Genomic DNA, 25,597 nt, shown 5'->3' on the forward strand with positions numbered 1-25,597 from the left:
TCTTGCCCATTCACATTTTGACCTGCAAAGTGTAACTGAACAAAGCAGGGACCAAACCACTGAGCTCTCGATAAAATCCAACAAATTGCTCTTCCTCCTGAGCCCCAGTCGTGCCCATGTATTTAATACAGATATTATTATTTCAGTCCAGATCACTACAGCCAAAGAGATTTCTGGAAAAATTAACAACTCACACCAATGAAGAATTCTAATTTTACCTACTGATTGCATTTTAGCGTGTGTAATGTTTCACGTTCACCTGTTAAAAGGGATTTTTTTTCTTCTTACTGTGGTCATTTACTTCATTATAGGAGGTCATCTGAATGTTGGGATTTTCCCACTGATGTTGTTTGGTCTTTACCCGAAAATATAAAGAACCTCGAGGTGGCAGTTGTAATTTGGCACTGTATGAATGAAATTGCATCGAATTGAATCAAATAGCTTAATTGGCAACATCTGTAGTTAGTGGAGACAAAAGGAAATGCAGTTTAATATTACAGGCCAGACAGTAATTGTCTTCTTCTATCATTCTGGCATTGGCACAGAGCTGGTTAACTCTCTAAGAAGTTGGAGGTGTTTATTCAAATGAAGAGCTTCAACATTGCAACATTAAAAAAGTAAATTACCACATCCTGCTTTACACTGAAGGCACTGGCATGAGACTGATACTGATCTGTAGCAAATGTAAAAAACAAAACAAAAAAACAACAGCAATTGTATGGCAGTATTGTTAGGCTGACATGAGTACCCACCTGCTCATTGTTATTTTATTAAATTTTTTTTATCTGCCTCATTTCACATCATTAAAAAGACATTGAGTCATGTTCATCTTGCTGTTTTCATGTTCTGGATTGTTCATATTCAGAGAAGCAGACAGATAGGGTGATGTTGCACTGAAGACAACAGTATAAGCAGTCAGACAAATTTTAGTGCATGGTGTGCAGACGCTCCAAATTTGTGAGAGAACTTGTCTCTTCTCTAGTCGAAAGCATCACATAAGTAATATTTGTATCCTGAATTTGAGACTGGAACATCAATTATTGTTTAACAGCACACGTCGCCCATGCCTGGCACCGCACCGCTGCTGATAACAGATGAGCCCTACTTTTCACTCTGTACCCCATTTCCAGCATAATGACCCAGAGAAGTAGACTAAGGGTGGGGAGGAGAGCTGCAAAGAAATGTAAATCCAGAGCAGTTGGCTGTGAATTTATGACCATGGCTGAAGCGTACTCTGTCATCCCGGCTGTGCTGCTGAACTCGTTAGTGCGGTGGAGTGGTTATATTTATCCATCCCCTGTGTACTAGTGAGTAGTCGAGAAAGAAAGTATTACAAGGTCATGGCATCCCCTTCCCTCTTGTTCTTCTTCGCCTGTTTTGGCCAAAGATCCTAGAGTAATCAGCACACGGTCCAAAGACATGAATGTCAGGTTAATTATTGAGTCTACATACAAAGAACATAGAAAAATTCACTAAATCGTTAAATTAGGCTTGTAGTTTAAATAGCTTGTGTGCCACATAGAAATATCAGTCCGTTCCACATTATGGTACATAATCCTTCTAATCATAGACGAGGAGTCATCTTGCCCTTGGCTTTGTGTGAACCTGGCTGCTCCTGATGTTTCATAGGTCTGTCTGTTTTTGTCTTTGAGGCGTTGTCGTGCCCTGGAGGAGCACACAGAGCTGAGTGTGGCCTTGAAAGCTTGCGTTATTATTTATTCATGTGTCTGCATGCAGATGTCGAGTCGAGATGAGGGTCCCTGGCAGCTCAGAGGGCTGTACCTCTAATGAGGAAACTCAAACCTTTTTCCTCTCCTAGAGACAGACTGAGATCTAAATTTGCTCTTCAGTGAGAAGTCATTTTGATTCTGTCATGGGTAGGCACAGTGCTTTATCCCCCTGAGTGCAGCACTTGCACCAGGTGATGCCTCAGCCACCGTTGTACACAATCTGGTGGAGAAACAGAGGTGAGCTGCCTCTGCCGTACCTCTGTCTGTAGTTATCTAAGTGTCCAAAGGTCTCAAGGGAGCATCTGCCGAGCCCCATCGGCCAAGTATAGTAGAAGCATGGAGCTGCATCTCTATCTAGTCTCTTCCTCCTTTGTTTGACTTTGTTCTTCCTGTGCTCCACTGAGGAAGCCACAGAGAGAGAAAGGGAAGGGGAGAGGAGAAAGGGAGAGCTGCAACTCCTCTCATCCCTGCCAAGCTCTCTGGCTGTCTTCCTCTGGCTCTTTGTTATGCCTCTTCTCTTTCCCTCACTGCCTAAAGCTACAGCTCTCTGGTGCAGACAGATACCACTGGGGTGGATCTGCCTGTGATATGCTTATTGTAAGGTCTGCCATCACCTAAGAGAGAGAGGCTGCCTTATTGTTGCTCTCCAGACTGAGAGAAAGAGAATAAACAGATACAACCTTGATTTCTTGTCATATCAGCGACCAAGCTTCTGGTGGCTTTCTGGATTTGATTCTCCTGGCCTATTTAAAGATCTATTTAGCACATTAATTCTTTTGTTCAGCAGCATAAGAGGACTGCTGCTAAGTAGTGCAGATACTCATGCACCCACAGTTCACCTGATACTGATTTAGATCAGGTTGACAAGTCACTGCCCCTCTCAATCTGTCAAACTGGCACACTTCCAGGTACTAGGGGACAGATGGAGGGGGACTCTTTTCTTGGATCACCTTTGCCCCATCTGCTGAGGATGTGCTGTGTGTTAAATATGAGGCACAGAGAGCTGAAATCTCACCAAGTCGCTTATTCTCAGGCGTGTGGAGTGGGGCTTTTTTGCCATCTTGTGGTCAGATTTAGAAACTGTCTGACAGCAAGCAAACCCAGAGAGAGAATCGTTTACCTGGTAGATTAATTTCAAAATTACCAGTAAATTAAAATGTAATCCTTCATTAATCTCGTGATGTGTAACAAAAGCCAAGTTTTAAGATATTAATAAAGATTTTATTGTTAACTGTTGTGGGGTTTAAATTACGTTCAATTTTAAAATTTTGAAACTGTTTTTTTTTTTAATCATTAAAGAAAATAAACAGTGCAAAGTTAGGAACTACACGATATATATTATTTTGTAGTTCTAACATACGTAAACATTAAAGGCATTCTTCCGCATTTTTGTATTGTTTTTTTACTTTATTTTTATAAACTTTTTCAAAGAGAAAGTAAACGTCAGTCACATCAGTCAAATAACTATACAGAAGGTTTACGGTTCATTTGTGTCCACCTTTGGTTTATTTATTTATTGTTCATTCGTTTTTTGTTTGTTTGTTTTTGATATTCAGAGGGTTCTCATAAGTCATATCAAAAGACAAGTCTCTCAAGAGGGAAAGGCAATATTCTTATCCAGAAACTCATTGCCAGCCCCTAAGTAGAACAAGATGGTGATAGTATTCATAATGAACAAACAAGCGGAAGTTAGTTTTTTAAGTATTCTGTCCCAGACTGGTATGATATCCAAGTACTTTCACGTACTTCCAGTCTTAAGTCTCCTGAGGAAACAGTCCGGTGTTCCATGTTAACCGTAAACTATGTAATACTATACATTTAGGTGAAGAAATACCCATCTATGCATTTTTACTGGTAAACTGTGTCAAATGCCACCCAGTGGAATTATCATGCTTTTCTTTCAGCTTTTAAGTTATTGGATTCTTTCTACTAGATGCCTGAAGATGTTGCAGTGGAGATAGATAAGTTCTTGGAAGCTTTTATTTCCAGTCCCAATAAAGACTGGAAAGGTATATTTATTTATCTTTGATCTAAATACTGTCACGGTCTGCGGAGGCAGACCGTGCGGGAATGTGTATGGTGGACCCAGGTGCGAACACAAGCGAGGATGCAGGAGTGGATTTAAACAAAAGCGAGCCTTTTATTATGGCTGATGAAAGGAACAAAACAGAGTGAAGGCAGCATATGAGTAGTAGCTCAACAGAAACCTAAACTGGACAAACTATGGAAAGGCTATGGCTGGAAATACGGAACACAGGGGGTGGGAACACAGACGACGCGACCCAGACTGTATGAAACACAGAGACTAAATACACATGAGGGATGATCAGGGGAAGTGGATGCACACGGGGAACACAGGTGACACTGATAATCATAACAAGACACGGCAGGAGTGAACGTAACACTGATGGGAGATGGGCAAAGTAAAACAGGAAGTACACAGAGGTTCAAACAGGAGGAGAGAGAGCACGGGGAGAACGCAGACATAACGGGCTGGGGAAAACATAGAATAAAACACAAAGAGAGACGAGGGCTCATAAATACACAGAGGGGCACACAGGGGGTAAGAGTCACGAAGGGAAAACACATAAGGAACAACGTAACAGATCAACCCAGGAAGCATGGCCTAAATAAAGAACAAAATACAAAAATACATGAAAACTAAGAATACTGGGCCCACATGGCCCAGGACCATGACAAATACTTCACAATTAGGGTTACACCAGTGAGTCAAAATGCACAGCTGTGCTTCTCTGTGCTAATCCTCCATGCAAAGCACAGACATCCCCCCTGTATCCGTATGTAGCCCTAATGCCTGAAATTTAATCCTTGATTCTTGCTCTCCCCAAATGAAAACAGCAGTCGCCTCAAGATGCTTAATATTCAAGGTAAAGACCCTACAATAACAGAAAGGACGCAATTGTCATTTCTCCTTTAATTATTGCTGATAAGCGGTTTATTAGCTAATCATGATTTAAAAAAGAAATATTAGTGTAGGCAATGTATTCATTTTTACCTCACAGCCATAAAAGGCTAATGAGTTATTGTTGTCACCCTGCTGGGTGGACAGCGTGGGCACCTAATTCTGTGAATGCAATGACCTGAGAACAACGTAACATCATCTATTATAGGTGCATCTACAAAAAAATCTTACACAAGTTCAAAACTAAATAAATAAGAGTCAAAGGTCAGAGGTCAAGTTTTTTGAAAATCTTATGATTGTAATAACTCAACTTCAAATTGATACCATAGTTGCATTTACTAAAACTCCTGGACACGTTCAAATCTCAGTGATCTTGACCTCAAGGTCAGGGTAAGTTTTCCGAAAACCTTGTGAGTGTGATAACTTGAGAACAAGGCGACATAGAATTCTGAAATTAATACCATAGATATGGCTAATAGGAGGCTGAGGAGTAGCACTGACAGTGTCTAGTATGGTCTATGAAACCATGGGAAGTACAGCAGAAAATGTTGGCTATTCTCGTTCTTTCTTTGTGATCATGTTCTTTGACATTACATTACAATCGTCGAACCTTCTTGATTGGTGTGTCAGTTAGACACAGGGAACACTCACTTAGTGTCTTTGTTTCTTTGAAATCCCCGTAACTTCTACTTGATGTGGCTCTATCAGCACTGGCGTGATGTCAAATCTTCTGTTTCCCAGGAGTGATATCTCAGTTTCCCCGTAGTTGTAGTTTTTACGTTGCTCTTAACGCCTAGACAATCTGAAGGTACTCCCCTCTTTTTCATTTTTTCCTCCATTGGCTCAGGTGTGCCAATGTAAATGAAAAAACACTCTGAGCCCTAGCATCTGGGAACGGAGTCCGTTTTCTTTAAGTGGTTTTTTTTATGCTGGTATGAGTCTTTCTTTTCATGAGATTTGGTCAGGTACTCTTGATCCACAAACTTTCTTCTCCCATTTTGTAGAGTCTTGGCTTTTTTGCTATTCTTTGGTTTTATATTCCAGGAAATAGGCACAGACAGACACTGGTTTGGAGCCTTAGGGTGGTTTGGGTCCCAGTGACTGGCATCAGGACTGAACACCAAGTATCATGACTTCTAGTCTATCCAGTAAATCCAGGTCCAGCTTTTATTACACCTACACATTTTTGTTTACCCAGCCTTATATTATCGCATCAAGCTACAGTAAGATCCACCATAGCACAGATACTGATCTTAGTATATCACAAGAAAACATAACATGCAAATACAACTGATTTCTTTTTTTTTTCCCCTTTTTTGAACATGTATTATATGTGTATGTGTTGCTTTCAGTGATTTATAGATCAAGGACTTATTTACTTGTATTACATATCTTGTTAGGGCTTGATGTGATCGGGTCCAGGTAGACAAGCATTGCGGGAGCTCCTGTACCCAGATATGCGCTCCAGCATGTAGTTTTGTGGTTTCAGTACAACAAAGATTTGGTATCTTTGTTGTACTGAAACCTCTGGCATCATTGGCATGCCGCTTTCTTTGCTTGCAATTTGTTCTAGGGGTCACTCTTGGATTGTAGGTATTTCACTGGTCTTTGTTGTCCTCTCTGGGTTTTGTGCATATCCAATTTGTAGTTTAAACTGTCTTTTTAGCTGAAGCATTGGTCTGGGGGCTTTGAGGACTTGCTGTGACATGCTGAAAATCCAATGATTCTGCAAACTTCTCATGAGCTGTAGCGTGCCCTGTTGTCACTTCAAACTGTTTTTGGGAGGTCATGTCTGCCAAATACTCCCTTTATTTTGGGGACGAGAGCAGCTCCGGCGATGTCATCTTTGGATTTTTCGACACCCAACATCCAGAAAAATATTATAAACAACTAAAGCTCACTGCTGCACATTGAGGATTCTGATTGTTTCTTTGGTTAAAGAAGCAATTGTTATTGCAACTAGATGAGGTCATGACCAAGAATGACCAAGCTAAGAGAAGGAAACACTGCTGATGGCTAACTAACTGGACATAGTGATAGTGGACAAGCAGAGGACCAGTGACAGATCTAACTATACCAAGTGATAGAAACATCAAGTTGCTCTAGTTTGGATCCCATCTGAGATCTCTTTAACATTGTCAGGGAAATGTGGATGTACTAATTAGGTGATTAAGGAAACAGAAAATCTGTTGGAAAGTCCCTTTTACACTGCCGAAGCTGCGGCTCCTCAAATCCAGAAGACAGCAAGAACATTTTGATCTGGGACAATCAAGCAAGCAATTTCCACAGCTACATTAATAGGCTAGGACACATCAACGTTAAATGTTTCAATGGATCCATTTTAAAGTTTCAGAGCTTTAAGTCATATTTCTAAGCCATCACCTTAGAAACAAACAGCATCACAGAGGGCGCCCTTATTATTGATATAATTAACTAGAAATAAAATGTTATTGTAAGACCCTACAATATTACATACAGAGAAAAATCCAACAATCATATGACCCCCTATGAGTGAGCACTTTGGCAACAGCAGGAAGGAAAAACTCCCTTTTAACAGGAAGAAATCTCCAGCAGAACCAGGCTCAGGGAGGGGCGGGGCCATCTGCTGCGAACAGTTGGGGTGAGAGAAGGAAGACAGGATTAAAGACTGTGGAAGAGAGACAGAGATTAATAACAAGTATGATTCAGTGATTCAGAGGTCTGTTAACACATAGTGAGTGAGAACTATATTCTTTAGCAAAAAGGAAGCAAAAAGTTTTAAACCTAATCTTAAAAGTAGAGATAGTGTCTGTCTCCCAAATCCAAACTGGAAGCTGGATTCACAGAAGAGGGGCCTGAAAACTGAAGACTCTCCCTCCCATTCTACTTTTAAATACTCTATGAACAACATGTAAGCCTGCAGTGCAAGAGCGAAGTGCTCTAATGGAGTGATGTGGTACTACAAGGTCATTAAGATAAGATGGGGCCTGATTATTTATGACCTTGTATGTGAGGAGCAGGGTTTTGAATTCAATTCTGGATTTAACAGGGAGCCAATGAAGGGAAGCCGAGGCAGGAGAAATATCCTCTCTCTTTCTAGTCCCTGTCAGGACTCTTGCTGCGGCCTTTTGGATTAACTGAAGGCTTTTCAAGGAGTTTTTAGTACATCCTAATAATAATGCTCAGGTGGACGATAGGTTTTTGAGTTTTCCAGCTGGGGTGGACAAAGCTAAGCATCAGGCTTTCCAGTGAATTAAAAGTCTGTTTTGGTCTTTGGTTGATTAATTAGCTGGTGTGGAAAATTGCTGCCACACCGCCACCTCGACCTGTGCTTCGAGGTTTCTGATAGTTGGTATGACTCGGGGGTGTTGATTCTAATTCTAATAATCACCCTGCTGTAACCAGGTTTCTGTAAGGCAGAATAAATTGATTTGTTGATCAATTGTTAAGTCATGTACTAACAGAGACTTGGAAGAGAGAGACCTAGTGTTTAATAATCCACATTTCACTGTTTTACTCTGTGGTGCAGATGTGGATACTGTATTGTTCTTTCTTTGTGATTTTTATTAATCTTTAAATCATTTGTTGTTGTTGTTTTGTTTGTTTGTTTTTTGTCTGTTTGGGAGCTGACACAGTCTTTAAGGGGATGGGGTTTGGGGGGATAACAGGAGGAGAGAAGCTGCAGAGAGGCGTGTAAGACTGCAACTCTGCATCCTGGTCCCAACTCTGGATAGTCACGTTTTGGGGGTTTAATAAATTTGGCCAGATTTCTAGAAATAAGAGCTGCTCCATCCAAAGTGATGTATGAATGCCGTCTCTCCTAACAAGACCAGGTTTCCTCCAGAAAGTTTCACAATTATCTATAAAGCCCACATCGCTTTTTGGACACCACTCAGACAGACAGCGATTTGCTAGAGCATTCATTTCTTCTCCTTTTTACCACAGTGGTGCATGTTTCTGTAACACTTTTTATGTTGTTTATATATAATGTCTCTGTAGTAGATGGCACTCATTAGGTTGGCTGCATAATATTCTTTCACAATTCATTTGTTTCAAACTAACATTGCCCATATCCATTCATTTTAGTCTTTAATCTTAGTTATTTGTTTAATTGTGTAGTCATTAACATGTTTGCTTAGCAAGCAAAGGTTGCTGATTTGATTCCAGCCAGCGAGATAAATCCCCTTTGGAGTTTTATCAGTAATGGCATTCGGTGTAAAAACTCTCAAATCAAACATCTGTCGCAATGAAGCAGCTGAAAGTAGCTTTTTTTGTGCCTTTTCTTCTATTTTGGTTATTTGTTTAAAATGAGTTAATTAAAGTCATAAAGTATTCAGTCAGTTTATACTAGTTTAAAATAAAACTGAATGTAGAACTAATGTTAAATAATTAATTTGGTACATATCAGACTCCATACAACAGTTGGAAAGTCTTTGGTCTTAAAGCTGAAAAAATGCTTATCCTTTACGCAGTGTTTTTATTTTCCTTATTTTGCCAGGTCAAGCTTCCTTTTCCTGTAGATCAAATCACAAATCTTCCAAGGAATGACTTCCAAATGCTGGTGAAAATGCACAAACTGACTTCAGAGCAACTTGAGTTTATTCATGACATCAGGCGGCGGAGTAAGAACCGCATCGCAGCACAGCGTTGTCGCAAGAGGAAGCTCGACTGCATCCTCAACTTGGAGTGCGAGATAAGAAAGCTGGTGAGTGGATTGATTGTTCTAACACACTGTCATTAGCCGTCACCCAGTGAGAAGCTGCTCTCTTCTTTGGACACGGACTCACCTTAGTTATAACCATTTCATTATAATCAGTAACATTTTATTCTCCTCAGCACTTTCAAACCATTGCTCTCCAATGACTGTTCACTGGAGCCCTAACCCTGCTGTACTCTCTCTGTGCAGTCAGATTGCGGTGGTCCCCCGTCTTCTTTCTGTTTATTTATTCTGATGCTTAAACTGAGCTGATCCTGTTCTTCTGCAAGGGATCCCTCTTCTACAGAAGCCATCCTTCTGGGTGTCACTTCTAACGACAATGTTTGTTGTGTTGACTTACTAACTATACAACCCCCCCCCCCCCCCCCCACCTCACTCCCCGAAAAAAGATGTTCCTAGGCACCCTCTTTTATACTTTTTTGTCCATTTGTCTCCCTTTCTCTTTCCTCCTCTCTGGACATCCAATCACGCTGTTTACATATAATCACCTGATGTCCAGCCACACCTTATCAGCTTCTCCATCTCCAACCTTTCACCCACTTTTAACTAGGGTAAAGGTTACTTCATGAAAACCACTTTATCATATTTTTATCTTTTCTATGTTATTCTCAAATTTATAGATTCCGTTACATATGAGCATTCAGTCACATATCAATATAGTTCATTTTTCATGCAGTTTATGCAATCTTACTTAGATTTCATTAGCTAATTCTTACATTGATTTTTACATATTCTCTTTTGATTCAAATACATTGTTCTCTTCAAAACTCCTTGTTTGCTGTTCACAATGTATTCAGTGCAATTTCTTTTATTAAATCATACATTTAGGTCAGACATTCTTTTGGATCAGTGGCTCTTTGGTGTCGCTCACTGCCATCCTACAGACACCCCAGATCAGTATTACGGAATGAAGTATAATTAACTATCAGCAAAATCACAGATGAATTATGGTTCTGTGTTCATCTATTACAACACATAATACCATTTCTTGTGTTCAAAATCATGTAATGTAGCCGCACACAAACAGATAGGATATCTATCTCCTGACATTGGACTCGTCTCTGTGCTTGTCCTGCTACACCTCAGTGCAGCCTTCGATGCTATTGACCATAATATCCTATTAGAGTGATTAGAGCATGCTGGTATTAAAGGTACCAGACTGCAATGTTTTAAATCATACTTATCTAACAGACTTATATTTTTTCATAGAAATAGAGTGTTATCTTTACATACTAAAATTAATGATAGACTTCCGTTAATGCTTCTCTTAAACTCTATCAATAGAAGGCATAGCATACATTTTCTCTGCTGTGCAGAGTATCTATCAACAAAGCCAGATAACACACATAATGACCTTTAATTTCCTGCATCTAAATTCAGATAAAACTGAGGTTATTGTACCTAAATATCTAACCAGGCTTACTCTGGATGGCAGTACCTTGGCCTCCAGGAACACCGTGAGGAATCTTGGATTTGTTTGAGGATCAAAATAAAGAAACACAAAAAGAAGACTTTGAGGGGACCATATGGATATGTCCGTCAGTGTGCATATTAAACAAATATGTAGGACTGCTTTCTTCTATTTTGGCAATATCTCTAGAATTAGAAACATCCTGTCTCAGAGTGTGTATTTGTTCTTCACTCATTCTGTGTTAGTACACTAATCTGCGTTAAATCAGTGTTAACATTCCCAAGCCTGACTGGAGCAGCCCAAAAGCCATGGTGAGTTGGGGTTGACTTAAGACACAGTCTTTCATTGCTGTAGTTGTAGGTTTAAGTGACTGACTTTGGCTGAGATTGTCATCTATTTGCCTTACTGAAACAGAAATCCTAAGAGGAGTGCTGGGCAAAAATGCACAGAAGAGAAAAAAGTAGTTTGTAAAAAGCACGAGAATGAATGGAAAGTTCAACAGGCAATGAGTGGAAAGCTTTTTTGTAGTGCTGTACTCTTGTGCACAGACTTATCGATTGCATCTTGAAATGAGTCATAACCTATGTATGTGTGTCTGTGTGTAGGTGTGTGAGAAGGAGAAGTTGCTGACTGAGAGGAACCAGCTAAAGGCATGTATGGGTGAGTTGTGGGAGAACTTCTCCTGCCTGTCACAGGAGGTGTGCAGGGATGTTCAGCTCAGCCCCGAGCAGGTCCAGTCGTTACACCACTACTGTCCCATGCTGCGCCCCGCCATCTCCACTGCCAGCAACAACACTGCCCACGAGCCCAAGGCCTCCCTCAGCACCAACACCACCACCAGCATTGACCTTACCACCCACTCGGGCTCAGCCACACCAGAACCAACCTTTCACGGTTCACCCGGGCCCTCGGAGAGCGACCCTGACGTGGCTGTCAGAAACAGGGCAGACAAAGATACAAACGGCCAAGACGCCACCAGCTTGTATACAAAGTCAGGGCCACCGGTGGAAAAATCCAACCAGACGGTAACGGTGGATTTTTGCCAGGAAATGACTGACAAATGTACAACTGACGAGCAGCCGAGGAAGGACTGTACTCAGTAGTGGTCGTTCTCTGTTTTGTTTTCTTTTTCATTATTTAATTTTGCTCTTCTGACAAACCCTCTCTCAGGGTTGTTGAGACAGTCAGCATCTGCCAGTGTTCAGTGAAAAACAAGCTTTGTTTGTATTTATATCTTTTTTGACGGTCGACACTAAAGTTGTCTTAACAACAGCAATACTGTTCTCCAGGAATTCTCCTATTACCGTGACAGAGTGGAACTTCTCACCAAACCCTTACGATGGTGCTATACTTGCCCCGGCAGCAACCTCTACAGTGGAGACTTTGTTCTTCATGTGTCACACATCACAACTCAAAGTCAAACCTCATTGGACCTAAACTGCAGCTCGCTTTGTCTCTCTGCATACCAGCAGTATGTCAGTTCCTGCCTTTGTCTTTTCCTCTTCTCTCCTTGCCACTCTGTCTCTCTCAATCTCTTCTACCTCTTTCTGTCTCACTCTGCATCTCTCTCTCTGTCTGTTTCTTCTTTCACTATATCTGAGTGACACTTTTGGTCACAGCAATTCAAACTCAGGAAGAAAAAAATCCTCTGAATGTTCAACCTAATTCATGAAAAATGAGAAAACGGCTTCTGTACACACGGAAGTTGCAAACTGTAAAATGTTCATATGCAAAAATGTCTTCAAACGTCTCTCATTTGTATTGCTGTACAGAAGAAATTTGTACAGATTGTAACCGAAAACATTCCTCCTATGCCTTCCACGTGGAATTGAAAGGAGAAAAAAAAGGCTTTTGCAGGCAGTTAAATGGCTATTTTTATTTCCCACTCATCAGCAATACCATTGTATTTGGATGTTGTACTGGTGACTTTCAAGTGCTTGTTTGGCAGAAGTGTATATAGCATGATGACTGTAACAGTGATTTTGTACAGCTAGACGCCTAGATGTTTCTTTTTCACCGGGGTTATAACAAGGGAAAAATTGTTGCTTTGCTGTTTCCTGTCCTGCCTAACGAACGAGGGGAGCGTTCTTATACTCAGGAGATCAGCTCGATACACATTTAGACACAGTACACACAGGCACGCACACATCGACACACACATTTTGAGCCCCTTGCATGTATAATTGAAGATGTGTTTTCGAGAGCGTGGCTCAGGCTGGCTCTTCTAAATCTTCGACACCTCTTTAAATGTGAAAAAAAAATCCTTGTGTTTTCTTTTTGTTTTTTAAGGAAACGTATTTGTTCCCAGAACTTTAATATATCCTATTTGTTTATACACAATGTTGTCATTTGATGATAGGAGACAGCAAAAAGCCTCTCTGATTTTTTTTTTTTTTTTTTCAAATTTATGTTGATTACGATAAAATTGACTAATGAAAAAATGAAAAAGCATACAAACATAAATCACGCACTTTTTTCCTGGCCCCAAGTAAGGGTCTTTACTTCAGACTGCTTAAAAGTCAGAGACTGGAGCACTTAAATTGGCAAAAAATATCTATGAAGAATATGAAAATATGCCGAAGGAAGCCAATATTTCATCTTACATTTTTATTTCTTTAGAAATTGAATAAGCTAATTCAGTTCCTTTGACGTGAAAGCAGTGTGTGTGTTGTTCAGATGATTGAGTAGCAATCATATAAGATAGTAAAGTGTTTAACCTACTTGTGCATTTGTTTTAAACACCCTACTTTGTAATGTGCATGCATGCTACCTAATAGCTATAAACCTAGTTAGTTGGTTTAGCTTTTTTTTATTTTTTTTGCTTTGTGCATTCTCTCTGGAACATTCTGCTATAAAAATGCATTTTCACATTTCTATATATAAAGAATCTGAAATATGTCAACCCTTGCTAGAGGCAGAAGTAGCAGAGCTCCACACTCCAGTGCAAAGGTTGAATGAAAATGTTCATTGCACTTTAAAGCTCCAATCCAAATTGGCACTCCCTATTAGCCTAACAGGGCTGAAGTTCATGTTTTTACTGTAGTTTCTTTCAAATGTTTCCTATAAAAAAGCTATGCTTATGTTAAAACAGATGAGTATCTAATACAGTACTTTGAAAATGAAATTCCTTAAAAGCTAAACCTTAATGTTAAACTCATTTATTAGCATAGTTGAAAAGCTGCTCTGTTGTCACAAGGGGTCACCATAGCAGGTAGCGCCGCACACAACCTCAAAGAGGATCCGTGTCTCCGGCCAGCGACCTTTCACGCAAATGTACAATCAGTAACATTATGGAGACACACAAGCTTATTTGCATTTAATAGCTTACTTGAACAAAATATACTTGTTTGAAATTTTTATGAGCCACTGATGTTCTCACGTTTTCAAGTTTTCTCTGTTGTCTAAACAGTATTGCCCTATTTTACTGCTTCCAGGCTAGCTGAAAGCCATTCAGCTGGCTTTGTCATACTAGAAACCTAATTTCCTCCATGCATGTGTGAAAATGCAATAGTTATGTAAGAAGTAAATTAAGTCATTTTAAAACTTTACTTTAAAGCTTTACATTTTTATTAATAAAACGTGTTTCTGTTTTGTTTTTGTTTGTTTTTTTTCAAATAACCTGTAATACAAGATGCTAAAGAAATAGATTATAATTTTACTTAATAAAAATATGTTCCAGGTTTTAAGAATCTATAGCTAATTTGCCATCCGTAAACATTTCCTTATTAGGTTATCAAAAATTAAATAAATATTAGTGTCCATTTTATATGATCATTTGAACCTATTTAAGTGGGCCAGTAGCTTTTGATAGTGCTGTAAAAGGTATATGAAATGTATTTTATCAGGTTATACAGTGGTGCCCTCTTCCTGATTTCCTTTTTATATATGTTTGTCACAATTACACGTTTCAGCTCATCAAACAAATTTAAATATTAGACAAAGATAACACAAGATGAGATGTTTGTCCAGTCTCTTTCTTCTTATTGAATCATGAACATGTGATGGACATGTTTAATGTTGTTCTGGGTTCTTCTGTTACCTCCTGGATGAGTGCTGGGAGGTCACAGATCTGCTCTTGGAGTCATACTGGTAGGCCTGTCACTCCAGTTAATTACTGTTCCATGTTTTCTCTATTTGTGTATGATGGCTTTCACCGTAGTTACAAAGGCTTCAAAATAGCTTTGTAACCCTTAACAGACTGACAGACGTCAGTTACTTTGTTTTTCACCATTTTCTTTAGATCTTGACAGTCTTTTAGCCAGCTTCACCTTGTCAGACAGGTCTGTCAGTAATCAGGCCTGAGTGTGTTTAATGAAACTGAATTCAGCTTTTCAAAAAATGTGGTAAATCACTTTTAATTCATGATTTAAAAAGAGGGGCAATTATTTTGGATAACTTTTCTACCTCTATCAATGAAATCATCATTCAGCTTACTCAGGTTATCTTTATCTAATATTAAAATTTGTTTGATGATCTGAAACAAGTGTGACAAATATGTAAAACACTAGAAAATCAGGAAGGCTTCGACATGTTTCTAATGATTTGTTTCAATTGTTCTCCCCGTGGCTCCGTATGTTTTCTTGAGGTATTCTAGATTCCTCCTCAGTTAAAATGTGGGCATGAACTGTGAAAGCCCTTAAAGACTGGTGACCTTTTCAGGGTGTACATCACACTCACCCTCTGACAGCTAAGATGGGCTCCAGCCCTGCTGCAACAATGAATGGGCTAACCAGTTGAGAGAATGGATAGATATTCCAGTTATCAACATAAAATAAAAACACAGAAAGGGGAAGAGTAAACTGTAATAATATATCATTTGACATCAAGAAAAGTAAATAATATTAATAATTGAATTGACTAAAACATGTCATTTAAATTTGTACAACTAAAGTGATTTATTCATTTTCTTAACCTTTTTCTTTTTTCAATTTTAGAGGTGACAGGAAATTCATTCATTTATTCATTTAATCGCAAAAGTCATTTCTAATGTCACTTTAATTTACTTTAGTGAACAGAATTTTAGCATGACATTTGGGGGATGTTAATATACCAAGCATAGCAATTAGCCATACTAGCCTTTTTGCTGATTTTGAGGGTTTTTTTATTGTTTTCTACCCAAATGTTTCGAGGATTGGGGCTTTAAAGATTGCATGACATTTTTCGGAGTTCTCCCCATGACCTTTACTGATGTAAATCCTAGATGTAGTTTGAATGATGACCTTGTTTGTAAGATAATTTCTGTTTCACAGCCAGACAGAGAAAGTGTAACTGTAGTTTAAAAACCTGTTTTAAAATTGTTCAATCGTCCCTGTTTTGTACAAAGACCCACACATGCACACATATGATCACATACACGTACACGTATTGGCACAGAATGAGTGTGGAGCAATAGTGACTCCTCTACAACTGAGCTTGTTTCTTGTTTGTTGAACAGTTTATTTCTAATTTGTTCTTTTATTTGCGTGCACATATTTACTAAAGCAGAGCAGTATTTTCCCATGTTAGCATTCTGTCACATTCAAACAAGAGAACTAAAGCGAAATAATCGACATTTTGACATTTTCTACAAACATTATGCAACTCTTTTTCTAATTCTTTTGATTTGTTTAGAAACTGAGGAAACCTCTTTATATTGCTGTTTGCACACAATGAATTCAAACAGCTGTCTCATGGGAGACGATTAATTCCAATATTATCACAGAATTTCTCTGTGTTATTAATTTAACTTGACATTCCCATAGAGGGAAAATGAACGATGACACAACACTCCCCGTGCATGGTCCAAATTATGGGCATCCTCAGCAAAAATGGTGAGATAATTTAAACATCTTTATTTAACATCAACGCAGCACAGTTTGTACCATTGCTATCGCTAACACTGCTGTTTAAAATGCCACAACAACAAAAAAAAATGCTGTCTTGCCTCTACTGGTATCAACCCACACAGATGGTTTTGGTTTAATTTTGTCCAGATTTTAGTGCATGTGCTTTTCCCTGCACTCAACTATAATGGAAACAAAATTTCAGTCATTCATTGCATGATAATAATGCGATGATAAACTCTCAAACACTGACATGTCAAACCAAAGCTATCTGTAGAATTGGGAAATGTTTTATTGTTATTTGGGTGAACCATCCCTTTAATATCTCAGGGTGCCAAGCATTTACACCTGCTCTCTGCATTGTACTGAAGCAGACTATTTTTTTTTTCTTTGTTTGTTTTTACCTGCTTTGTTTGTGCATCAAACCAAAATTTCCTTCAAGCGGTTTTGATATCATTTAACCTTCAGTGCTAATTGAAACCCACACCACTCTGCCCCGCCACCTCCACAATTTAAAAACTCACACACACTTACACACACACATAGCCACTCTCTTTGATGCTCCATTGTCCAGCTAGTGGCCAACGGTCTATTTCAGCCCTCTGTGGCTAATAGCACACAATGAATTAAACTATGCAGAACAAAGGCAGATGCACAGTCGATCATTCTCTGCATGTTCACAAAAAATATGAATTAGTGCAGCTTTAAAGTGATTGAACACAAGTAAAATGAATTATGAATTTGATATTTTGCTAAATGAACTTTTCCTGTATATTTTTTACAGTCAAACAATGTGTTTATTGCCATTACATCAGTTTTTAATTATGTGCACAATTTTGCTGTTGTTGTAGCTCTTTTTGGTTGTTTTTTAATTTTGGATTTGTTTTGTTTTGGGGGTTTGTTGTCATTGCTTCTCTGAAACAAACACTGGCTTTTTAACTCCAAAGGTTGTTCTATTGAAGAATACGAACAAAAACATGCCTTTCTCACAGATTGTTCAACTTTCTTGAAAAAAAAAAAAAGGAAAAAAATTCTGGTTTCCTGGTCGAGTGCACAGGTTGAGATCACTGAGTAGAGTATAAATATAGAATATGTTTACAAATAGGTGTCATGTCACATTTGATCAATTTTTGCCATGTAAAACTTGCTCGGTTCAGTTGAACCGATTCTTGGTGTTGTGGAAGAGACAGAATGAGTTTCCTCACCTTGTCTTTAATCCAACTATTGGGATGGGTCAGCATTACATGGATACAAGTGCACCTCCAATATTTGCCTTAGAACTTGCAGAGGCCATAGTTCACATTTAAGTGAAGCGAGTGTATGCAAGGGCCTGAGCCCCCATCCCTTAGTCACCAGTGCGGACTTTCTCACACTTATCTACCTGTGAAATCCTTCATACCTCTCATAACTGGTCAATGACTGTATCAGCAAACTGCATCAGGTGTTTTTTCTACATGCTTTTTACACAGATTATATGGATTATTGTATTAGTAGGTGCATCATTTTTAATGTAATAGCTCTTAAGCTTGTAGGTGTTGTTTTTTCTCTCATTTTTCTAAATGACTGTTTTGTGTTAATATTGTCAATTTGAAATTACTGTCATTTGCTTATTCTCTACTAAGAGTTCTTACCTAATTTTAAATGCTACATGACCCTAATTAATTAAATGACTTAATAACCATTGTAAATACGGTATTGTGAGAACCCCATTTTCATTCATTTCTATTGCTAGTGTTATATAAATGATTTTTTTTTTGTCTAGACACCATTTCTCTTTAAGAAATAAAGAAACATGCATATCATGTGTTGTGCTTTGTTTTTCTCTGTTTTTGGTCAACATTTGAGGTAAATGTCTCCTTACCTTTAATTATTCCACTCAACAATCTTTGTGTTTAAGCCTTTTCACTTAAAAAACACATTTAAATTACTTTAGCTGATAGTATGCATACATCTACTGCTAACATTTTTATATGCTACTTTAACACCAGCAGATTTGGGCACTGATCAAAAAAAAAAAAAGGTAAATCTGCATGCTGTGGCGACTGTAACTTAACTTTAAATTCAGTTTTAGCTAAACAGTGCCTGTGTGTGTGTGTGTGTGCGCGTGTGCGTGCGTGTGCGTGTGCGTGTGTGTGCGTGTGTGTGTGTGTGTGTGTGTGTGTGTGTAAATTCCCCACTCGCCCTGTGGGCAGTCTTCATCCTTCAAGCTCAGGTCCTCTGTTGTGCAGATCTCAGATATCATTTGTGGGATCTGCTGTAGCTGCTCACCCAGTTTGGGGCTTAAAGCCCTGACTGCAATCATTACCATGGGGACTATTGTTGCCTTCGACTTCCACACCTTATTTAGCACTTTTCTCTGGCCTTTGTATTTTGCTATTGTCTTGTGGTACTTTGTTCTAATGTTGCTATCACTTGTTATAGCTACATCTGTCACTGTGCCCATATCCCTCTGCTTGTCCACCACTACTATGTCCAGTTGGTTAGCCATCACCAGTTTGTCTGTCTGTATCTGGAGGTCCCACAGGATCTTAGCTCCATCATTCTCAACCACCCTAGAGAGCGTATCTTATTTTGACCTTGGGACTTCCAGGCACAGATGTTCCTGTATACTATGATAGACAGCTTTTATGGTGCTCCATGTATGCCCTGCCTGCTAGCATTGCACTTGCACTCAGCTGTTATATGCTTGATTGTCGCAGAAGCATCTTTATACATCCAGTACTGCCATGATTGGTGTCACAATGATCTTTCTTGTTTCATCCTGGATAGTCGTTCTGACACTCACTAGTACTGTACTGTAAGCCTCCTTCTTTCCGCTTACAGTACAGTCTCAGGATACTGGTATAGGAGTGAAACCCTCCATAGTAAGGAGCTTCCTTCTCTTGATGTCAGTGGTTTCTATCTCCTCCTTTTGCCATCCCAGCAGGGTATCTGATTATTATTAATCAGATTCAATTATTAGGCCCCTCTACTATGGAACTAGATGGGAGGTGTATACAAGAGTATGTAAAAACAATAATCAAAATACACATTCCATGGTTTCAAAAAATGATATGTAGCCAGCTAGCTAACTAGACAACTAGTAGTTTATTATAACATTTTTAAAATGTGTGGTATGCATTCACAAGGAGATATGGGAACCTAAACAACACAAAGTTCAAAGAATGTATTTTTCTCTCGCAGATGGTAGTGGTACCACGTGATACTATATCTTCAACAGTGACAGGCAATATTTTTTAGCTTCACTTTTGCTTTGTACACAATTATATAATACTAATAATAAGCCATAAACACCAATTCCAAGAATTCTTTCTCTTTTTTGCAGTTTCAGATTTCCCTATTTCCTGTTTATTCTGACAAATATCTTCGAAGACTTTTAAACTGATTTGATAAATACGTGCTTTGACACAAATAGCATTTGAATTCATGCCTGACTTCTCCAAATTCTCCAAAACTACCCACAAAGTAGCTCACAATTTATAGACAGAGCAGATAAAATAAGTACTGAATATGTCATTAATTTTCTAAGTAATTGTATCTCTAAAGGTACTATTGATATGAAATTCCTACTAGATGGCAGTAACAACCCATCAATTCCACACATACAAAGAACTCAGACCACGTGTTGATAAATTAGTGGTAATAATGAGAAATGATGCTGTGAAAATGTATTGAACACGCGGCTGAAATGAATTTAATACCTCTTACAAAAGCTGTTGGTGGTGATGACAGCTTCAAAATGCCTCCTGTATGGAGCAACTAGTTGCATGTATTGCTCAGGTGTGATTCTGGTCCATTTGTCCACACAGTCTTCAAATCCTAAACCAGACCGTTTGAAATAATGATACCTGCTGTTTCAAGTAGTCCTTGGACAACTTTTTTGATCATTCTTTTCATTCTTCTAGTAAATGGATTGGCACTTTTTCTACACTATCTGAGAACTCAAAGGGCTTTACACAACTTGCTTAATTCACGCATTCACACCAGCACTTTTTTCTTTGCTCTTTTTGTCTAACATGCACACGCATTCATGCTCCGATGCATCAGAGAACAACTTGGGGTTAGTATCTTGCATTTTTCCCAAGGATATTTGGCATGCAAACTGGAGGGATCAAACCACTAATCATCTGTTTAGCAGATTACACAGCAGATGGCCGCCCCTCCCTGAGCCTGGTTCTGCCGGAGGTTTCTTCCTGTTAAAAAGGAGTTTTTCCTTCCCACTGTCGCCAAAGTGCTTGCTCATAGGGGGTCACGTGATTGATGGGTTTTTCCCTGTATGTACAATTGTAGGACCTACCTTACAATATAAAGCGCCTTGAGGCAACTGTTGTGATTTGGCACTGTATAAATAAAACTGAATTTAATTGAGTTCAGATGACTTGGTTTACTGCCTGAGCTACATTCACCTTCTGTCTCAAATCTTGAGGGAAGCACTTGGTAGCGGCCGGTTTGTGGTGACATTTGTTCTTTCCTCTTTCAAACTATGCCCCCAACAGTGCTCACTGGAACCTTCAGTAATTTAGTAGTTTCTTTAGTAATTTCTTCTGTAACCAGTGTCATCAGTATCATCAGTTACCCATCATGAGATGCTTCTTGTGTGACATCTTGGTAATGAGACACCTTTTTTTAGGCCATTAGTTGGAACTGAAGTGGCAGGATTGCTTTCAGCTGGTGCCATGACTCCCCATGCCTTTTTGCTTTCTTCATGCATTCAGTACTTTCTCCCAATGCCATTTTTTCATTTTCACACATAGCTTAATTTCTGGACATCTATGATTTGATTTCTCGCATGAGTGGATTGGATGGGTAGTTACCGACATCTGGTGATGTCAACAAACCTTTTGAAATAGATTTATTTAGAAACGTCAGTATTGACGTTTTCAATACTTCTTTTATCTGGTGTAAACTTATAATCAAACAGTTGATAGGAATAGCAATCATACATTACATAAAGCAAATTAAGTGTCTCTTGGATGTGGAAAATAACTAAATTATTCATGCAGAAAACATACTGTATAAGCACACTGTGGACATATAATGTTGCTGCAGAGAAACAGGATGAGACTCGGTTTGAAATCAGGCTCCTTTGGCTAATTTAGAACTCCCATTGGCACTCGTTTGGTCCCAGAACTGTACTTTATAGTTTACTTTTTCATGATTGAAGACAGCTCCAGAATCATGCTCTGAAAAGGGAAAAAAATAGGTACAATGTATAGTTATTATTCTTGTCATAGTCATGATGACACGTTTATGTTTTGTTTTCTAACCTCAAGTAGTATATAGTAAATAGTAATGTTTGACTTTCTGCTAATATCTCAAGACTATCTTGTCTTGAACAGTATTAGAAAAATATATGATAGTGAGAAAATGTCTGTAAACAAGCTTGACCTTTGTTGTGGTTGAAACTGACAGGTTACTTATTTATTTTATTTTATATTACTCAATTCATAATGATCACTGGAATTAATGAAATAAAAAGGGTTTTCAACTGAGTTTATTCAAGTAAAGTTGATTGCTATCACTGACAACAGATTTCACCAAGGAAGGGAGGAACTGAGAATGATGTTGATTATTAAGCAGCAGGAAATGTAAAGTAGTTGTGGGCCAGCTAATGAGATTTTCCAACTGGATATGTAAAAGGGTATGAACTGGACTGGCACTGAGATCATCTGATCAGCTGAGCTTTACATTGTAGATGTAGCTGCATTTGATTTTCAATATTTATGTTTACTTTTTGACAGAATGAAATTAAAAAATATATCTATGTGACTGGGTGTGGTTTGTGGCTCAGCTGCAGGAGAGGGGTGGAGCGATGGGTTTGGGGTGTGGTGTCATGGGAGGCTGACCCACACAGCCTCCCCGGGTTGCCGTGACCTGACGGGTGTGTGTGGTGTGAAGCAACAAAGGTAGCTGGAAGGCTGCTCTAATAAAAGCAATGGAAAACACCGCTTGACTTGCAACGCTGTGTACTTCAGGAACTTCTCATTACAATCTATGGTAAATTTTTTCTTTGGTCATAACTCCATCTTACAACATCATTCGGACTAATTACACTTGAATTGACAAAAAAAGTGGAGTTGGAGGGAATTTAAGGTAGCTTGACTTGATCAGACAACAAACAAACAGTGTATCTATAACCAAATCTTTCAACAAACAAGTACACGCTAAATCACACATATGAGACTATAAGCCTTTATTAATAGCCAAAAAGAGACATTAGCTTACCATGGACATCCTCCTCCCTCCAGCTGGAGGTGGTGGAGACACCACTGGACTCTCCCCCTCGCTAAGATGCTGGGATGCATTGTCCGTTCCACTCTGACAGTCTCCACTGTCAGACGGACTGGCCAGCTTGCCCTCCGACAGTCCTCTGGACATAAAACTGCATTTTCTGGCTGTGGGATAGTGTTCACTCTCCGGAGAATCACTCATATCGCTGAGCTCCTTACATACACTCACTCTGCTCTGCTTCCTCTGTGGGTTTCTAAGGGCTGCTGGGATTTCCATGTGGCCGGCCGTCAGTGTAGGTCGAGGCCCCACATAGTGTGGTTTACCAGAACCATGGGGTCCATTTGAGTCATCGCTGCTGCATGACGGTTTGCGATTTTCCAGAGTGTAACGTCGTTCCATGACACCCAGCTGGTGCAGACCTTGGATTTCAGCTTGGCTGGGGCGGCAGGAGATGCTGTGACCTTCGATACTCTGAGGGGCCACTAAGGCCAAATTCAAAGGCTGACTCTCTCCGTGAGTTTCAGGCACAGCAGAGCAGGTCATCTGCGTGAGCTGGATTAATCTCTGTGGTGAGGAATTTGAGAGCACACAGATCTGCTGCACCATGGAGTTCTTCTTTGACCTGCACATACTCTCATCATCCCCATATTTATATCCATACAAGATTTGTTTAATCTTCTTCACCCCCAAATGGGAAATCTCTAGGAGATTGAGGAATAAAGAAACTCCGGCAATAACCAGCATGAAAACCATGAAAATGTTCTTCTCTGTCGGTCGTGACACAAAACAATCAACGCTGTTAGGGCAAGGCATCCTTTCACATTTGTAGAGTGCAGACAGTCCAATCCCATACAGAGCAAACTGTCCTATAATGAAACCCACCTCCACTACAGATCTGGTCAAAATATGGAAAACATATGTACGCAGCAAAGAGCCCCTGAGAGGAGCTTTCCTTACTTTCTTCTGTTCATCTAATTTCCTGAGCTCTTTCTCAATTCTTTTATGGTCATCCAGGACGGGATCTGTACCTTCCAGCTCAGCTTTCAGACACGCTTTCTTCCTGTGTCTCTCCTTCTCAAGGGTCCTCAAATGATACAAGGCGTGACCCATGTAGACCAGAGAGGGTGAGGATACAAAGATAATTTGCAGGACCCAGTAGCGGATGAGAGAGATGGGAAAAGCTTGGTCGTAACAGACAGTCTTGCAGCCAGGTTGCTCTGTGTTACAAACAAACTCGCTCTGTTCATCATCCCAGACATCCTCAGCTGCGACGCCGAGCACAAGCATCCGGAAAATGAAGAGGATTGTGAGCCATATCTTCCCAACGATGGTGGAATGAATGTGGACCTCTTCTAAAATACTCCCTAATAGATTCCAGTCCCCCATCTTCTGTCATATTAATATTACCTGTGAACAAAAGAAAACTTTGTAGTTTGCAGGTCTTTCTACAAATTTAAATCATGCAGCAAAATGTACTTTACTTACATATTTTCTAGAGTCCTCGTCCCTGTGTGTTTTGGCATAAGGCCATTAATCAAATTGTAGATTCGAGTGTGGTGTAAGTGTGATATTTTAATCCCTTGGAGACAGACAACACCCTACTGTGCAGTCTGACTGACACTATTTTAAAGCTGGAAAGTAGGTCGGTTTGAAGCTATTGATCCATCAGTACCATGACCTTATAATGCCCTGAGGTTAGGTTCATCCTGCCACTTTTATCAGGACACTAAACTAGAAATAGCACCAACTCAGATGCCAATACACAGCTCTGGACAATGTTTTCAGACTCATTACTTCTAATCTTCATGCAACCTTTTTCTAAATCTTGAACTCTAGGTTTTTGATAGTTTCAGGTTTTATGCAGTGAATGAAATGTGCCAGCATGCATGTCTTCAATAATCTTTCATCTTTGTTGTAACTGTTTTTATACTGTTTGTATAGTGTGCTAGCTAAGGAGCTAGCACACTGTCAGTTACACTATCACACCTTTTCACACAGGGCTCTGCGGGTTCCATAATAAACACTCTCATTTAGAAGCTGCATTTTTTGTGTTGTATTATCTTTCTCTAACATTTAGATTTGTTTGATGATCTGAAACATTTCCGCGTGACAAACATACAAAAAAATAGGAAATGAGGAAAGGCGAAAACACTTTTTCACACCACTGTAACGCGATGTGGAATTTTATTATTACTTAAAAGGACAAGATTGCAGTGGTAAAGTGGACAGAACAGAAATAACATAGTGCTAACAGAACTATCATCTGCATAGATAACATGTTAACGCAAACCTAGACTACAATCCAGAAGAGTCTTTGTTTGTATTCAGAAGGATAGGGATTTGTGTTGGTATGTGCCCAACGTTTATATTGTTAACTGGTAATTATGGGAGAGTGCACCATTTTAGGAGTAACGAGAAAGTAAGTAGCAGTAACACAAATTACTTTCTCTTGCGAGTAATTTAAGTAATATATTGCATTACTTTACTGAAGTGGAGCTCGTCAATACTGAGAGGTTGCTGTTGTTGAGAGTTCATATTATTCCATAGGCCTGTGCAACCAGTGACATGAAAACGTTGAATGTGTAAATGAGTCTTACCTGATACAGAAATGGTAATTAAATATTTTGGAGTTCAGCGTGTCAAAATCAATGAATTATTAAATATTTTATGATTACATTTTAAACTTTGCTTTCTGTTTTTCTCATAAATTCTCCCCAATAGAACAAAACTGATGTCTTGAGTTGAGCTGGTCAAATTCCTTTAGAAACATCATATTTTACTGGG

General features: G+C 39.2%; 2 protein-coding genes across 4 annotated transcripts in view; one reads left to right on the plus strand and one right to left on the minus strand.

Moving 5' to 3' along the window:
- bach2b (BACH transcriptional regulator 2b) overlaps positions 1–12,304 on the plus strand; it is a 95,249-nt gene extending 82,945 nt beyond the window's left edge. For all 3 annotated transcript variants that reach the window (XM_026142947.1, XM_026142945.1, XM_026142946.1), the window contains 2 exons: positions 9,131–9,337; positions 11,366–12,304. In XM_026142947.1, coding sequence (XP_025998732.1) covers positions 9,131–9,337; positions 11,366–11,863 — 705 coding nt within the window. In that variant the 3' untranslated portion in view covers positions 11,864–12,304. The remainder of the gene's footprint in view (positions 1–9,130; positions 9,338–11,365) is intronic.
- An 8,498-nt stretch (positions 12,305–20,802) lies between these two features.
- gja10b (gap junction protein alpha 10 b) lies at positions 20,803–24,571 on the minus strand. Its single transcript, XM_026143429.1, has 3 exons — positions 24,299–24,571; positions 22,808–24,220; positions 20,803–21,765 (listed from the first exon to the last, which is right to left on the minus strand). The coding sequence occupies exons 2-3, from the start codon at positions 24,197–24,199 to the stop codon at positions 21,727–21,729; spliced, it is 1,431 nt and encodes a 476-aa protein (XP_025999214.1). The 5' UTR covers positions 24,200–24,220; positions 24,299–24,571; the 3' UTR covers positions 20,803–21,726.
- Between the last annotated feature and the right edge of the window lie 1,026 nt (positions 24,572–25,597).

This window comes from Astatotilapia calliptera, chromosome 15 (genome assembly GCF_900246225.1).
Source record: "Astatotilapia calliptera chromosome 15, fAstCal1.2, whole genome shotgun sequence".
NCBI classification, from domain to species: domain Eukaryota; kingdom Metazoa; phylum Chordata; class Actinopteri; order Cichliformes; family Cichlidae; genus Astatotilapia; species Astatotilapia calliptera.